Source organism: Motacilla alba, chromosome 4, assembly GCF_015832195.1.
Source record: "Motacilla alba alba isolate MOTALB_02 chromosome 4, Motacilla_alba_V1.0_pri, whole genome shotgun sequence".
Classification (NCBI taxonomy): Eukaryota; Metazoa; Chordata; class Aves; order Passeriformes; family Motacillidae; genus Motacilla; species Motacilla alba.
The window spans coordinates 5,673,226-5,690,546 of NC_052019.1; the positions used below are offsets into that span (position 1 = coordinate 5,673,226).

Sequence of the window (17,321 nt, forward strand, 5' to 3'; positions counted from 1 at the left end):
GATCGAAGGCACCCCTCGACCCCGAGCCTTCGCTTTGCCTTTCCTTTGATGTGAACAGTCCGTAGGGTTTCCTTCGGGTCCAGGAGCGCCCGCGTACCTGCCCGGAGCCGCGGCTGGGGCAGGGACCCCTTCCGCAGGCAAAAGCTCCGCGCACACCCCGGGGTCTCCCTCTGGGGAATCCGGCGGGAGCGGGGAGCGCGGGGGGCTCCTCCTCCTGCCGCGGGGGGCGGCTGCGGGCCCTGCCCAGCGTGGGCGGCCGGGCCCGGCTGCGCGTTGGCTGCGGGCGGTGCCGCCAGTGAGGCTGCGCTGAGGCTGCGGGGCCGGATGGCCGAGCCGCCCGCCCCGCGCACTCGGGCGGCGGCCGGCAGCGGGCGAGGACACCGGGCGAGCCCTCCCTGCCGGGAGAGCCAGCCCTGCGGCACACGGCAGCGCCATGGTCTCATGGATCATCTCCAGGCTAGTGGTGTGAGTAGCTGCCGCTCGGCACCTGCGGCGTGTGCCCGCGCGTGTGTGTGTGCGCCGTGTCCCGCTCGCCCCTGCCGTGGATACCGGGCTAAATTTAGCAGGTTGTTGTCGGGGCCGGGGCGCCCGGCTGCCCGGCGGGTGAGGCAGGAGGTAGGTGGGTCAGATGGGTTTTTCCAGCCTGAGAAAATCGCCGTGGGGGGGTGGAGGGTAAAGAGCTGCACAGCGCAAGGTGACAGGGGAGAAGGAGAGCGAGTGACATCGCCCGGCGCTCGGCGATGGACGGGCTCGGGCTCCGGAGGGGCAATGGAGCATCCGCGGGTGGGAAAATGGACACGGGTTTGGGCTCGGCGCTTTGTTACCGGGCTCGGCGCGGCTGGGGTTCGAGAGGGGGCGTGGGAGAGGCGGCCGCGGGGTCTCCCAGCCGCCGCCACCGCTTTCTTCTGTCTGTTTTGCAAAAAAGAAATATCAAATATTGCTTTCCTCTTCGCAACTTGCCGCCCATCCTCTCAAAAGACGATCTCGCTCTCCCTTTAACCTGTCAGCCTGGGAGAGGAAGCGTGTGGCTCTTTGCGCTTGTCCTACAGCTTTTCCATGGCTGGAACTGCTCTAGGTGGGAATACATATAAAAATTCCCTGGAAATTCTTCCCAGGCAACAGGGGAAAACGGATCAAGCCCAAGGTATAGGTTTACCTGCCCCATCTGAGAAGAGGTTTAGGGAGAAAAAGGCATTTTTGATGTAATTTGGAAAATTCCTGGAGGAGGGAGATCACAGGCTTAAGGTGGGGCAGCAGGATGGCTGATCTCCCTTTTGGAAATGTGACTGAGGAAGTCCAATATATGGCATCAGGTGAATAATTTGCCTGTTTTCTCCATCATATACCTACAGACGCCTCTCCTGCAGATTCAGGAGGACATCTGTAGTGCTCTTAAGTTATTTTAGAGCGTTTATGAGGGCCTGTCACTTTCTTTGTCTGAAAGAAGCATGCCATGATGTTGCACCATCAGCATGTTCCCAGAAAAACATTTTCAAGGTCTCTTTTGCTATATAAGATGAAATACTAAAAGGAAAATTCACCTTCATCTTAGTTATGTCTCTGTATCAGTAAGACATTAAGTGTCAGATATGAAGATTTTAGGGGGCTCTAGTGTTGAATTTAGCCCCTGGAGGTCTGTGTCTGGATTCAGCTGCAGCTAGCCATTATTTGGCTTGCACTTCATTCTGGGAAAGAGTGTTAAATATTTAAAAGATTTGATTTGAACAGTATAACTGTGCAGATAGCTCTGCCAGCAATGTGAGATGTAGCATGTATTGTCTAAGGTTACTTTCTTCTCTACTAGACTAATTTCCACTTTGAAAAAACCCACATTATCGTGTAATCCAGCTAATCCTCAAGAACAAAGAACAGAGATGGTAGTTTAACTTGTCTCAGCATATGCACATCTACACAGATGATTTCATCTAAGACACATGGACTGGGTAAAAATCTGATAGGGGCAGGACCTGGAGCAGTTGACCAGTCAGGTAATTAGCTGAGCACACAGACCTTCCTGTTCTCTTCAGCGTTATCTGAATAACATGTCACAGCCTGGAGTCAGCTGTGCAGAAGGCAGTACCAGTTATTTGTTATGCTGCATTTTCAGTAGCAAATAATGAATGTGCAGTGTAAATATTAATTATTTATAGTCATAGTAATAAGTAAGAATTTTGCAAGGAAACCTAGGGCACGCCAAGCTTGGTCACCACTTTCTTTCCACTGCTGAGTGTACATCTATCCTTTAAGACTACTTTGCACCAGGAATTGCTGGTTTGTTATGATCCCAGTAAGAAACTTGGAACTCTTCAGAGTATTGCTTAAAACACCATTTGCTAGAGGTAGCATTGCATAAAAAAAAAAGAGGAAAGTATAAATAATTTTACATTCCATCAGATCCCAGAAACCTCAAGGTGTCTTGCATGGAGGAGCCCTCCAGTCTGACACAGCACACCATGCAGATCTGTCTGTGGAAAGGTTCCCTTACACTTTGATCTTTTCAACTCTCAGAGCATTTTCTTTTTGTTTCTAAAGACATTTCCATTCATCACTCCTACTGCCAGATGAAACTGATGTTCACAAGAGAGCTTGTTGCTACACTTAGGTGAAGACAAAGATGGGCAGGTGGCTTAATGGCAGGTGATGAGCAAGTTGCTCCTGTATCCAAGAGGTATGTGCATCCCACCACAGGCCAGACAACCAGGATCCACCTGCAGCACAGCACAGACCATTCAGGGTGACTGGGATCCCTGACTCCTTGGTGTACAGCGGTCTTCAGATTAGAATCATATCAAAGATTTAATCTATTTAATCCAATTTCCCCATCTCATTATGAATCACTAGTTGATCCATCAGTTCAGATAGCTGTGCTTAAATAGAATGGCCACCCGGGTGGGCTTTTTTTCCCTCTGCTTGTGCCTATGTAGTTGTTTTTTCATTAAATCTTATTGACTGATGAGGATTATTAAGAAAGTGCTGTGGTGTGGTTTAGTCACACTGTAAATGTTGATTTGTGCTCTTATGACTTCTGCTGATCTCCACAGGGGCTATGTCTGATATGACTCAGCTAACAGAAAGGGCTTTAAACAAAAGCAAGCCTTTGCTTTGTCTCTTTGGTGCTTTGCTGCTTGCACTGTCTCTGATTTGCTTGTTACTGGTTGTGTCCTGGCAGTTTGTATTTCTAAAACATCGCTGAAGGAGAAGAACCTGTGAGCACTTCTCACCTTTTTCAGCAGGAGTCCAGGCAGTTCATTGCAAACCTTCTCTTACCTCATTTCACCTTCAGGGTTTGGGCTTTGTGTCCAGAGTGCTGGCTGGTTCTGTTCTGCCTGCAGAGCTGTGTGCTGGGAACCCTCAGAAGAGAAATGATCTTCAGAGCAGCATCTGTGCCATAGCTGTGTGTTAAAGTTAAGGATATTATGTTCAGAATCTGCCCTAGGTACTGTATGAATGTGAAACAAAAAGATAATCATGTCCCTGGATGTCTTTTCCCTCTAAGAGCTCAATTCTCATTCTCCTGTGGTATTATTCCCAGGTAGTTTTTTCACTCATCTCAGTGAGAACAAAATCAGGATATTTCTTTTCTCATGGCAGTGGATTACAGATGACTTTTCCACCAAGGGATGCCTGTGATTCTGGAATTGCAGTTGTTGCATCTTGGAGTGACTTGTTCCTATGTCTCTCACAGTAACTGGAATGGGATAACATCATTATTTGTGGGTTAATTACAGCCTTTTTTTATTCTTCTCCTCTGAGTACATCTCAAAGGACATCCCGGAGCACCTGTATCTCAGTTTCCTCATCTGTGAAGTGTAATGAACTGTTGTAAATTTATCTTCCCTGAGGCAGACCAGAAGGGACCATTGGTCTGCCTTAGCAGCTACAGGTTATTGCTGTTCATTTCAAAGGGGATTCAGTTTCCCTCAAAAGGTAGAGGCCTCTCTAGGAGAAGGACTTGGGATCTGTCTTCGTTATTGCAGACCAGTTCAGCCACAGTGCACAGCACTGGCACTCCTGGATAGCTGCTTTTGGCTGTTGTCTACAGGCCCTTTGAAGTTAAAAATGGTGTATATAAATGCAGCCTATTGTATTGGCATGGGAGTCCTGTCCTTTCTCAGAAACATGAGACTTGGTTTATGTGCTTGGGATCACACAGAACAGAAATAAAGGGTTTTGGCTCCCATTCTGAAAGTTAGACACATCACGCTGCCTGTTGAAAGACTTTCAATCTGGAACACGTGGCAGAGGAAGGAAATGTCAGTAGAAACAAAGCTGGGTTAGACAGGTTATCAGTAGATGATGTGATGCTATGTGATGACTTGGGCATTTGAACTCCTTCTGTGAGAAGCTTAGAAGTGAATTGCAAATTAATATAAAACGGTTAAATGTGTTCTTCATGGTGAAAATCCACAGTCTTAATTATGCTTTTTTTTGCCTGCATTTATTTTCTTTTAAATCAAAATACCATTAATGGCCTCTCTGATCTCTCTCACATGTTTTGATGTGAAAGAGAATGACAACTTTAGGTATGTTCACTGGGAATTCCGATCCCTGTGTGCTGGCTGTCCCTGGAAGTAGTTGGATTCTGAACAAAATCAAAGGGGAACCAAAGAATTCTTTAACCTGATGTGTGAGATTTCCTTCCCCATCACAGTTTGTAAGCTTTCTCTTTCTTGGTCATTGTGATGCTGTTTTAGTAAGGCTGTGAGATTGGCCACCCCATCCTCATCTGGTGTCAGTTCATAGTGCTACTGAGTCAGACCTTGATTTCATCTTTGTATCTGTAAAGAATTTCCATTTTAGAGAAACTGAGCAGATCCTTCCTCCTCCCACTTTTCATGTGTATGGGAAGCCTGAAGAAATTTATGAATGAAACAAAACTTGAAAAGTCAGAGCATGGATATTGTCTGAAGGTAGAAAATGATAACTTGTGTCTTCTTTATGAGAGGCAGAGACAGGATCCACTCAAGCAGGCAGGGACTGCTCTCATAAAAGCAGAGCACAGCTTCGAGCTGTTGGTTATTGATACATCAGCATTAGCATTTCAGCTGATGTTACCCTTGATCTATATCATGTACTGGTTATTGATACATCAGCATTAGCATTTCAGCTGATGTTACCCTTGATCTATATCATGTACTGGTTATTGATACATCTGCATTTGCATTTCAGCTGATGTTACCCTTGATATACATCATGTATTGGTTATTGATACATCTGCATTTGCATTTTAGTTGACACACATCCTGTATGTGAAGGTCCTTCGCAGCCTGCTTTATTTACTTGGTGCTGGCAGGTGACACGAGGGATTCAGGTGTTTGTTGCTCTCTACAGGCCTCACACCAGCAGTGTAAAATTACCTGAAAATACAGCAAAGGACCCAAAGTGCAGCTTGAGCTCCCAGCCAAGGCTGTGGGATGAGTTTGCAGTAGCCTCTTTGTGCTCTGGAGCTGGGAAGTGGGAAGGGCAGACCCCCTGCCGTACTGTCAGAGTTTACTGATAAACCTCACCTATATAAAAAGTGGTGTAATGCCTCCAAAACAGAAGCTGCAGGTTTGCACTGCAGCGTGAAGAGCACATGGTCTCAGTGGCTGCCAGCTCACTCCATGTGCATCCCTGCTGCAGCCTTTGGCTCTGCTGAGGGGGCAGAACCTGTTGGTGACAGCAAGTGACAGAGGAGCAGCCAGCGCAGGTGCGACATTTGCCGTGCCCTTGGTAGGAAATGTGACCGTGTGATCACGCTGCAGGGGACAGCCCTGCCTGCTGCTCTGGCAGCCCTGACCCAGATTCTCCTGCCCAGCACAGATGTGCTGGGAATGCTCCTGGTCCCAACGGGGAAGGTTTGCTGGTGTGCACATCACAGATCTTACTGGCTCTGGGAGGATGTTTTACTAGCCTGGCAGCTATGGGATATAGCCAAGGGGCTTGGCCTTTGCAGCTGCCTTTGTACAGTATTTTGCCTTTGTGGGACCCTTTCTATTCACTCTATTAAAGCACCTTGAGGCATTAATTTATTGTTGTGTCATTAGAGGGATTTTTACTGCCATTGTATGAGTAAGGGCATCAAGACACACAGAGATCAAGTGATGTGTACAGTATTCCACAGGATAACAGGTAACATATTTCTTCCAGACTCCTTGCTCAATACATTAATAAAAGGGAACCTGATAAAGGGAATTGGGAAATGTGTGTGTGGCTTTTGTATGGATTTTTGATGGTGTGAGAGGGATAGAGCAAAACTACAGACTTAAATAGATGCTACTGAGGCAGTCAAACAACCAAAGGCCAAAGTATTTGGAATCATGACCTGTTCCCTTTCAGATCCTCAGTGCTGTCCTCAGGGTAACAATCAGCAGAAGGCAAGAGCCAGACTGCTTAATACAGGCTACTAAATCAGGCATTACACTGCCTAAAATTGGTTTCCTAATCACAGGAGGGAGATTTAGATCCAAGGTACTTGAGCTGTGGTCCACAGATGGCTGGCAGTCCACAGAACATCAGTCAGTCAGTGTTTCAGCTCTAAACCAGAAACCCTCATACAGGCAGTTATGTCCTAACTGATTTAGATAGAAAATGCCACTTTTTACTCTTTTTTTTAGTTACAAGTTTTGTAATTATATCTATTGAATTACACTTTTGTAAAATATTTATATTTCAACATTTTGCCCATTCCATGTGACTTATTATTCATCATCTATCCTTAAGGAATAGTGGGATACAAAATAAGCTGTTTCTTTTAAAGGTTTGGATTAGGAAAGGTTGAGAAATCACCTCCAGTGATTAGGAAAGGTTGAGAAACGCTTTCATGTGCTCTTACTGCAGTTAACAGAGTGAGATTGGAGCTTCCATCAGGGGTTGTGTGTTGCATGGAGAGCTGTTGGGTCAAGGGGAAATGCTTGGTACAAATTGGATGAAGGAAAGCAACATACAATCACACCTCCTACTTCTTGAGCAGTTGGTTTTGAATACTGACCACTTCATTTGTTTTTCTGCTTCCACGCCTCAGCAGGCAGAGGTGATACCTTGGGAACTTTCAGGCTAAAGATGGATGAAGACCTGAGAGCTGTACGAGTATTAGCCAGTTTGGATTGCTGTAGAATCTTGGTATGACAAAATTTCTTCTATGTCTTCTTTAGGCAGCAAGGATGTGAGTCTAGATTCCCTTTTGTTGGCTTGTCCACTTGGGGCCACTCAGATTTCAGGTGGGTCTTGTGAGGTGAAATGGCCTAATGAAGGGATGCATCCATGTGATCAGGCTCATATGGCAAAATCTCCCTTAGATCACCTCTATGGTTGAAGTTAATCACATGCTGCTTTTTGCAGGGAAGGTCTCACATACTTTTGTTATCACTGGTATGCTACTTAGATTGCAAACTCTTTGGGGCAGCAAGTTCATTTAGTATTTTTTATCTTACAACACCTAGACAGTGGGGGTTGGTCTCTAGCTGGTTCCTCTAAGTTCTGTAGTAATAGAAACATAAATAAGGTATGAATACCTGCAATTCTGCACTCTAGGTGAATCATTCTTGAGACTGGTCCTGTGCTCCTCAGTAATTTCTCTGTGTCACTCTTGCTGGTAAGGTGTTCATGCTCTGATTTGGCGTTTCACATGCATGTAGTAAGACAGAATTTAAATTGATGAAATACAGGCAAAACAGATGGTGAGCAGAGTGGTGAGAAAGAGCTAGAAGAAGTGACAAAATGAAGACTGTGTTTTGTGTTTCCATGACTTGTGTGCTTTTGAGAGGATGACTGAGGTAACAGTACACACCTGCTCATTCCACAGGTAGGACTTGGGAAGACCCTCCAGACCTGGAGCACCATGCCAGAGCTAGAAACATGGGTGGTACTTTCCCATGATTTGTACACAGAACCACTCCATCATTTGCTGTGAGCCTCAGAATGGGCAGAACTCCTTAGCAGAGAACCCTGCTGTTTGTTTCTTACAGACACATTTTGCAAGAGAAGGGGTGGACAAGGGATTTTAATTTGCTCAGGGCAGTAAAGCAGTGATCTGCAGGCTGGTAAAAGTGGTCACAGAGCCAGAAGCAGGGCAGGGGTGGCATCAAAGGAGAGAAGCTGGTTGTACAGTAAGTAGAAATGAAGAGCAAGGGTTATGTTTCAGAAGAGACACACATTTATATGGGGGCAGAGGATTTGGTATCAAGTTGGAGATTTACTCTTGGCAGTGACAGGGGGACAACTGGTGTCATGCTTAGGAAAGGCTTGTTTCTTCAGATGCTGCTTGCTGCATCCCTTACTGCTCATGCCCTAATTGCTGACAAATAAACATCCAGTTTCAAAGAAGGAATCCATCAACTGGTGAGTAAAGCTGCAGTTTCTCTTTCCCCTTTCTCTCTCATGGAGCCTATAGTAATATTTTGCTTTCCAAAAATGGCAAATTTTATAGGAGAACAAAACCAATATTGAAGAACCTATTTGTGAGGAGCTACAAAGGATGCCCCTCATGTCTGGAATTTTGTGCCCTTTTGGACAGATCCCAGGGATGCCAGGAGCATGTGTGTACCTGCCTGTGAATTTATCAGGCAGTCCAATGCTATCAGCATTAATGAACAGTTGCAGCTCCTGCAGAAGAAACACTTCTGTTCAGTTCATACTGCTGTTTCCTTTCACTCAGCTCATTTATTCTATTTCTTGTTTCCAGCCTATAAATAAACATTTACACCAGAAAGCCAAAAACTGACAGACATTTCTTGCCTCATGTTTTGAGGGAGGTCTATAACCAATAACCAAGGAAAGGACTTGTGCTGCAGATCTTATATGAGAATACCAAGAACCTGGATTTAGTGCAGTGCTGTAAATTCCCTGTGGGAAGAGGGCAAATTATTTATTCTTTCCTGATTTGGCAACTGTAAAATAGTCTTAGTGATTATCTCTGTCTGTGAAAACTACCAGTCCTATTTTACACATGGTGGAGCCTGATGTGGGCATGAGGTACCCCAACTGGAGCAGAATTGGAGGGGCCAGGTAAATATGAATTCTGAGCTGAAATTTCCAAGCCAATGGTCAGAAGTCATGGGATGCTCTGGGATATTTTATATAGACAAGCTTCTTCTGTGGCAGAGCTCTCCTGGCTGTCAGTCCCTGAGGAGCATTCATGGAGAAGTGAAACCAGGAATCTTGTATGGCATTTCAGGAAGAACACCCTTGCAGGGAGAAGAGATGGGGAACACCTGGTGATGATAAAGAGCAGAGCAATCACTGGAAGATTGCTTTCTCCATTCACCACAATATTTCATGGTCACCTTTCTCTTGATGTCTTCAGCGCAAATGCTCTGACACTTGCTGTGAGCATGTGAGGAGAGCTGCTCTCTCAGCTCTAGGTCCCATCAAACAGCCCTTGTGATGAGGTGGTTGTTCTAGCTTGGGCAGTTCCCACAGGACTGCTCTGGGTCGTGCTCTGCCTTAGGCCCTTCTGCGGATGAGCAGTTTGAAGCTCTTGAGCCTCATTCTGCTCATGGAAGGGTTCTGCTTGTCCTGCTGCCTCTTCTGCTTGAGAGGACGTGGTCTGTGCATATCTAAACTTAGACCTATGAGACACTCAGATTATGTGACCCACAAGAAACTATTCGTGGTGTTAGGTCAGGTTCAATAACACCATCTGGCTCCTAAATCTACCTGCAGAATTCATGGTGACATGTCAAAGAGAGAGGTGGATGCTGGAGCTGCCCTGAGGCTAAAGGGCTTTGAGTTTAGTCACGTATTTCATGGAAAAAGATTGAGTGGTTTGACTTGAGAATGACTGCAAGACAGGTGGTTATATGAAAAGGAATTGATGGTCGTGTTTAGATCCGCTGAGCATGTCCCTCTGCAAAAAAAGCCCACTATCCTAGCTGGTATTTTTTACTGGAAATCCCAGCAGAGAGGCCGGGGGCATGATGGGCACAAGCACTGAATGAGACTTTCCCCCTTCCAAACAATTCATCTAGGTCTGAGTTGAAGCACATTGTCAGGGCAGCCTGGAGGTTCACATTTCCCCTGGCTTAATTGTACCTGTTTTGTAGCTGAACAAAGGATTCTGCTTTCCAGGTTTATTGTTTTCATTCTGCTTATAAGGATTTCGGTCAAAACAGAAAGATGTTGCTGTTTAGAAAGAACATTAATAATTAAATTGAGATACTCTGGGGAGTATACCCCATAAGGCTGGATTTGTTGAATTTAAGTAGATCATAATAGTTTCCATGGCAACACACTCTGCTGTCCTATATACAGAAAGGGTCTTTCTCATAGGATCAAATGCAGAGAGGAAGCTGCTATTTTCAAATATACCTTAAAAACACAAACACTGAACTGAGAGCAAATGGTTTCCTCTATGAATGTTGGAGGAATTTCCTCATGCTTGTTACTCTGTGCTCACCTCTTTTCAGAACTGTCAGAGCGCAATCAGTCAAACCAATCCCCTGCTGACTCTAATGATTTATGGAGAACCTGAGGTCTAATGATGCTTTCTCAGGATATAATCTACCTCACAAATACACCCATATCTGGATATTTATAAAGCTGTAACTGTCATGAGCCTGCAACGGAGACTTCTGTGGTCCTTTTGAACAGGTCTGCAAAAATCCTTGTGTTCTACTGCCTGTGCTGGTGTCTGCTTGTGATCTCCCATCTCACTGTGCTCAGTAAAGCTGGTTTCTTCAGTATTTGGACAGCATTGTGACATCCTTGTGCATGGTGTGTTCTGTTACAGCTGACTCTAAGACGGGAATTCATGGTGAACACTTAGAGATAATTGAGGAACCACACACTCACTTAGAAGATTTGGAGATTCTTCAATCCATCAGGAATTGCACAAACTCTTTTCCTCTAATCTAGCAATCAAATAAATGTATAATTTTATGTGCTCAGAAAAGCCTTACAGCCATGTGATCAGTTACCAAATCTGTGTGAAATGGAGTGTGATCATCCAAACAAAAGAGATGAAATTCAATTGAAAGCTTCTGAATGTAACTAAGAAAAAAGTCACAGTACATGATGGGGGAAAAAAAAGTTTGTATCTGGAGTAATTACAGCTTCTTGACTTTGCCCTTATAAGTAGGCTAAGGGATGCATTGTCAAATTTTAGCAAGAACTGCCACAAAAAAATTTCCAGTCCTGGCTTGTGGTAAACCTGAAGAATCAAGGCTGGATTTTCTGCAGACAAAATAAATAAATAGCTGGGAAATGCTGTTTCAATGCAGACCTCAATAATTTTCTCATCCCTAGGGCAGACAGCCACTGAAAGATTCTTGCCTGCTGTCCATGAAGCAGGACATGCATTTTAAGTTTATAAATACTATGACTGATTTTGCATGGAACTTTAAAATTAACCAATCTGCTTTTCATGTAGTTTGTGGTAATTCATATTTAATCTCGTGTAAACATATTCTTTAAAATCATACCCCCCACACCCCCAAGGATTTAATTATAGATGAGATATTTTTCATCTCTTTGATATTGTGTGTCCTGAGACTTTTGCACTCAGATGTGCTATGCAGCTATACTGGAATGGCTCAGCATTCTTTTTCAATTATTATTCTGCTGAGGTTTGCAGATACTTGGCTGTAACAAATCAGGTCCCTATTCAAACACTATTATAATTTATGTATATTCTTGAAACCAAGGAACCTCACTCTGAGCAGCCAGGCCATAAATGGCTGAAGTCTGTGTAAATCCAGTTCTCCAGACACATTTTATACAGCTACATGTGTTCGAAACAGTTTAACCATTTCATTTCAAAACAGCGATGCTTTATTTGGAGTGGCACTTGCAGCATTGTCATCCTTCTGTGTGAGTCCCCTTGCCTGAGAGAGAGGACAGACCCTGGGCTGTGGCATTTAACCCAGCAGTATTAATGAATAAGAAATGGTGGAAGAGCATACATAAGATAGCATGCAGTGTGGGTGTTCCCACAAAAAGTACAAGCTGCCTTCTCAAGCAGCTGCTTATTTAGAAATCTCTGAAATGGTCCTTGAAGAATTGGCTGTCTTCCCCCTTGCTTTCCTCTTCAGTTATTTCTGTGAAGTCTCCATCTGGCTCCTAAACCTCAGTTTATATTTTGTTTTATATTTGGAGTAGCTGCCAGCTGAAAGGTATATGTGAGAGGGAAGGTGGGAATGGAAAAAAGGTGAGGTCCCTAAGCCAAAAGAAAGAAGAGAGTCAAAGCCCCTTCTGCTCAGAACTGTGCAATGCACAGGCTCTTTACCCAAGCCTGAGACCAAGTGGTATTCCTCATGGTGCAGGGATGGAGCTGTGCCTGTGTCACAGGCTTTGATCTGAGCACATTTGTGTTTGGGGAAATGCAGAATAGAAGAGAACAGCATGACTTATCCCTTTTACTCTCTAAGGCTCTCAGCTAAAGCCTGAAATTCACAGACATGAGAAGTCTGAGAGAGATCAAAATTGAATGCAAATGGGAACATGGCATCTTCTGTCAGAAGGAGGATTGAGTATCTGGATAGCAATACTGCTGTATTGAGACATTAAAAAAACCTGATGTCTTCATCAAATTGTGAAACTGGATTTTAAATCCCAGCTGCTAGAATATGTGCATATATTGCATGTGTCTATGGGCATCAGATATTTTGATTTGTACTCTGAACCTGCAAGGCTGTATGCATGCTCTTTTCTGAGAAACTATTGCCCGATACTTTATTTTGAATGGAAATGTTCCCGTAATTGCTTCCAAGAAATCACCTGATGAGAATAAATGAGCAAATGTGGGAATTGCTAGGATGTGCTCACAGCGAGATTGTCTCTCTGTGTAATGATGGGGGTGGCACAGAAGCAGTGCCTGGAAACTGCAACTTCTCTTTCTAGATCTCACACTGCCTGGGCTGTGACCAAGCTGCTGATTTCCAGTGGTGAAAGCCATTTATTTTCCAGCCTGGTCAATGGAACATGTAGATACCTGTCATCTCTGCCTTCTCTGACAGTTTTTTACCCTAGGTATCTATTTGTACAAGATCTCAAATTGTCAGATGTTATTGTAAAGCTCTCAATATAAGCTGCTGTGCCAGGAAATGCTTCAGTAGATACCTGTCCTTGCTTGTGAGTCTTGCCTGCACTTTAGGTAATAGGTGGTTGTTAAGAAAATGTAATGTAGGTGAATAGTAGCTGTGCTGTAAAAAGAAACCCCTTTCTCTCTCTTACCTTTAACTAAAGACCCAAACTTCACTTACTCAATATTACAGGGATTGAAATCTAGTCTTTGGTGTAACAGGAAAGTGTTTAACCTGTTAAGCTTCAGGGAGAAGCTCTGGTAAGATTGGAAAATATCAGAAATTTAAAAAGAAATCTAATATTGGTCAAGGAATACAAAACCTGGAGGTACTTAAAATAATTTGGGAGGAATAGGGAAGGAATTGTCTTTTTTTGTAGCAGAAGTATATTCACTTGTGAGGTGAATCATGATGTAGGAAAGTTAAATAGATGTAGAGAGATTTCAAAGTTCAGAAGAGAAGCCTTGCATTTTAAGAAACATCCCAGAGTGGCTAAGGAAATGTGTCTAAGTTCCAGTATTACACTTGTACATCTATGCTCTTTGTTGAGCAAAAGCAGAGATTTTAGAACGCTCTGTACAGATTGCATGAGTTGTATCTGTCCCATGCACCTGGCAAGTGAATTGCACGTCAGAGGTGTTTAACTTCAGCTGCAATTCTGGGCAATATGCAAGTGTTACCGAGAGGATGGGCATGAATTTTGGAGGCTGGGCAACTGAATCCCCACCTGGGCTATCTTAGCCCACCCGCACTGTGTGCTGGTAAACTCTGAGCCAGAAACAGTGACAATATCCTGCCCAACCCGAGCAAGTTAAAGGCGCAACAGATGCAGCTTTTGTGTGTCAGCACTGCGTGATGGATGTCCAACCAGGGGAATGCTCAGCTGGGCTGATGTACAAAGTACAAAATGTGCAAAGGGGATCTGAGAACTCCGCTATTTCCCAAAGACTTGGAGAGAACTGATTGAAGATGGTGAAGTCTTACAGAGGTGCTGGTATTTCTGTGCCTAGGGTACTGCAGTGTCCTCAAGTACCACCCTGAAAAGCCTTTTAGAATGATTAGATCAGAAAAATTAAAGATTCCTGGACCCTGAAGTGTGTATTTTTCCTGTTAGTAACATAGGTCAACCCCTCAGCAGTTCTGAATATAACTTTTCTTAGGAGCAGTTTCATTTAATCTTTCTTCATTTAACCTTAAAATACAGTTCTCCAACTTCTAAAGGATGAATTTGGGGGCTCTGGAGGAGATTGTCATTTAAGAAAGCCCTTTAAATCAATTTTAGCTTGATCAAGGCTTTGCAGCCCTTGATCTTTTTAAAAATTATCAAAGCATGACTATTAGCCATGTGTGGGTAATTCACCTTCCCTGTGAGGTTTCCAGGGTTCCCAGCTCCAGCAGAAGAAAGGTTGTGTCATTTTATCTCCAGATAAGTACTGTGGGCCGCGGTGTTTGGCATAGGGGTAAATAAGCTGATAATGACCTCTCTGCTCACGGCTTTGTGTAAGAATAGATCATGCAGCAACATTACCATAAAACCATTCTAGTAAACTGCACAGTTAATGACACAAAGCCTTGTATGTGAGTATGTGGCTGTAGAGATAAGGGAAACCCAGCTGTTCCTCTAGCTCACCAAAAATGGCTAAGCAAGAGAATTAGAGCGCTGTTTGTAAATATTCATTTCATCTCTCTACCCCTCTTTCTGAAGCCATTCTGTGTGAAGTCCCAGCGTTAAGATGGTGTGCTGCTGTTCTCCACATGCTTCCCTTGGCAGTCCAGTAGGTATTCCCCAGCTTGGCTCCTTGGGGACAGCACCAATTGCAAAGGAAAGGGTGGTGGGGCTGAGGAAGGTTCTCCAAGCAGCAAGGAAGAATCTCCTCATCATTCAGGGAGTGGATCCCTGGCACTGCTGTGCCTCTGACCATAGGAATGATGAACTGCTGTTCTCTTCCAGATCTCATCACAAGGCTGGCTTAGTAAGAGGATTGTCCAGCAGGTTGAAGAAAGTGATTGTTCCCCTCTATTTCACCACTGTGGGGGGATGTCACAGTTGCTGGCTGGAGTAGAGTCTCCCGTTTGAGTTTCCCTGGTAGGAGGAGGGCCCTGGCAGCAATGAGTCTGGTGGGAGAGGACTGGTCTCATGTCTGGACTGGACTGGAGTGCATGGTGCACCAGGACAGAGGAGTGGGATGCTTGTTCAGCCTTAATAAGAAACGGTGAAAGGGAGATGTCATTGCTGTCTTCAAAAATGAGGAGGATTGTTACAGAGAAGGCTTTTTGTGGAGGCACAGCAAAAGGGGGAGAGGCAATGGAAACAAGTTGCAGCAAAGGAAATTCTGATTATATATAAAAAAGAATTCTTCAAAACAAGGGTAAGCAAGCACAAACAGCAGTCCAGAGATGAAGATACTGAACATTTGACTGGACAGGGCATGGGGCTCATGATTTATCTCTGGCAGGGGACTGGTGCTGCTCCTTTGTTCCTGGGTGAGTCTGGCTCCTCCAGATCCAACCCTGGAGGAAGTGCTCCTGCTCTGCAGTGAGCATCATCAATGGAAGCTCAGAAGCCCAAGTGCTGGGTGCTGGCTGTCCAATTTGTTCTCCAGGAGAACTCCAGAGGTTCAGTAGGTACATTGTGACCATTGTGGGTGAGTATGTGAAGGAGAAGATGTGAAACAAGAGGTGCCACTAGGCTGTCATTTTGGTGTGCTTTTCATTCCCTGTGTGAGCCCAAGTCCACTGTCTGCTCATGCATCCCATAATGAGTCTCATACCCCTGTAGGTACTAACCACCCCCAGTCTGTGAAGTGCTCTGGGGAGCCTCTCCCATTAACATGTCATGATGGGTGTCACCCCCGTGGGGCTGATGCTGCCCTGGGACAGCCCTGAGAGGTGCTGGGTCAGGGTATCATTTCGGCTCTCCCAGCTGTTGTTTTGTACCACTTATCCTAACACCATGATTTAGGATTAGCCACTAAATGGTCATTTTTCTTCTAATTTATTTTAATTAGAGGCAAAGAGTTGTCCTGGTAGTTGAAGCTGAATTCAGAGGTGTAGCCAGCAGATCTGATTGATTATTCATTAGTGGTCCGTGGCTTCAGAACAGAGGCGTGCTTCCTTCTGCTTCCCTCTCTCTTATGTCTGGGTTACACTGGGGGCTGCTCTGTATCAGTTCAGCTCCAGCTGGAGAGCTCTGCCTTCATGTTTATCTCAGTTGCACCATGCATTTCATTACAATGCTGTTATTAGCTGTATAAAATGGAGGGATTAAAAAGGATGAATGAAATTACAAAAGGCCCTGGAGGAAAGAACTCTGTTAAATTCACGCCAGAAACCCTAGTCAAATACCTGTGAGAAAACACTAGAAATCTTTATTTTCCAAGCTGTATGACAAGTTTCTTGTTTTCCTATGTTTTAAAATAAAAAAAATTATGCAGGTTCTGGTAAGAAAGCAGGTGCCCAGCCACTCCCTAAAATGTTTATAGTACCCAGAAGAAATACCAATCTGCGTATGTGGGCTAGAAAGAGAAACTTGGTCTGCATGGCCTGTGAACTCGCAGCAATTTTGCAGCTGTTATATTTAGCATGTGGCATTCTGATGCCCATGCTAACCAAAGCATGGAGCTGGCCTGAATATTCTGAAATTACCTGTAGGATCATCTTGCCTTAGCTTTCCTACACTCTTGCTTTAAAACTGGAGTTGAAAACTGGGCACTGATATATCGTGTCCTGATATGATTCTTCCTGTATGATTTTAATGTCTCTCTTATCATTTAAAGTAGATATAAACCATTAATTAATTAGAAATAATCAGAAATCAGTAGTAATGTCACCAGTTTTGATATTCACTCAATAATATTTGTGCTGCACTTTGAAATCCTCGTTTGAAATGGGTTATCAAAATGAGAAGAAATGTTTTAAAGATGTGTGTGATTTGTTTGTTTACTTAACTAAGAGGTAGATACTGGCTCTGGAACATGGAGGTTACAATTGAGTTGGGTCCCCCTTCTTTTCAGTGAGTCTGGTCCCTCAAAATGTTTGGTCTGGGTTTTCTGCTGAATGTTCTGGAGTCCTCAGAGACGGAAGACAGTCAGTTCCTGATGGAAGGAGTTATGCTGCTTACTGTTAATTTACCAGCATCTACCATATCCACCATGGAAGGTGGCCCTGCCCATGGCAGGGGGTTTAGACCAGCAGTAGGATTTCACCTCAGGCTGTTTTGCACCAAGCTGGCCGTGACTATGCCTGACACCTCTTTGTGGACCAAACTGCTCTCCTTGGCTGGTGGAGAGATCTACCCTGGGTTTCTGTCCTCCTCTGAGAGCT

General features: G+C 44.4%; 1 protein-coding gene across 8 annotated transcripts in view; it reads left to right on the top strand.

Annotated features, from left to right (window-relative positions):
- The first annotated feature begins 251 nt into the window (after positions 1 to 251).
- Positions 252 to 17,321, top strand: part of REEP1 (receptor accessory protein 1) — a 64,589-nt gene continuing 47,519 nt past the window's right edge. For 3 of the 8 annotated variants that reach the window (XR_005256735.1, XR_005256736.1, XM_038135256.1), the window contains exon 1: positions 253 to 465. Coding sequence is in view for 4 of the 8 variants with exons in the window: in XM_038135256.1 (XP_037991184.1) it covers positions 434 to 465 (32 nt within the window). In the remaining 4 variants the exon portion in view is untranslated. The other 5 variants (XM_038135255.1, XM_038135259.1, XM_038135258.1 and 2 more) reach the window with 4 other exon arrangements.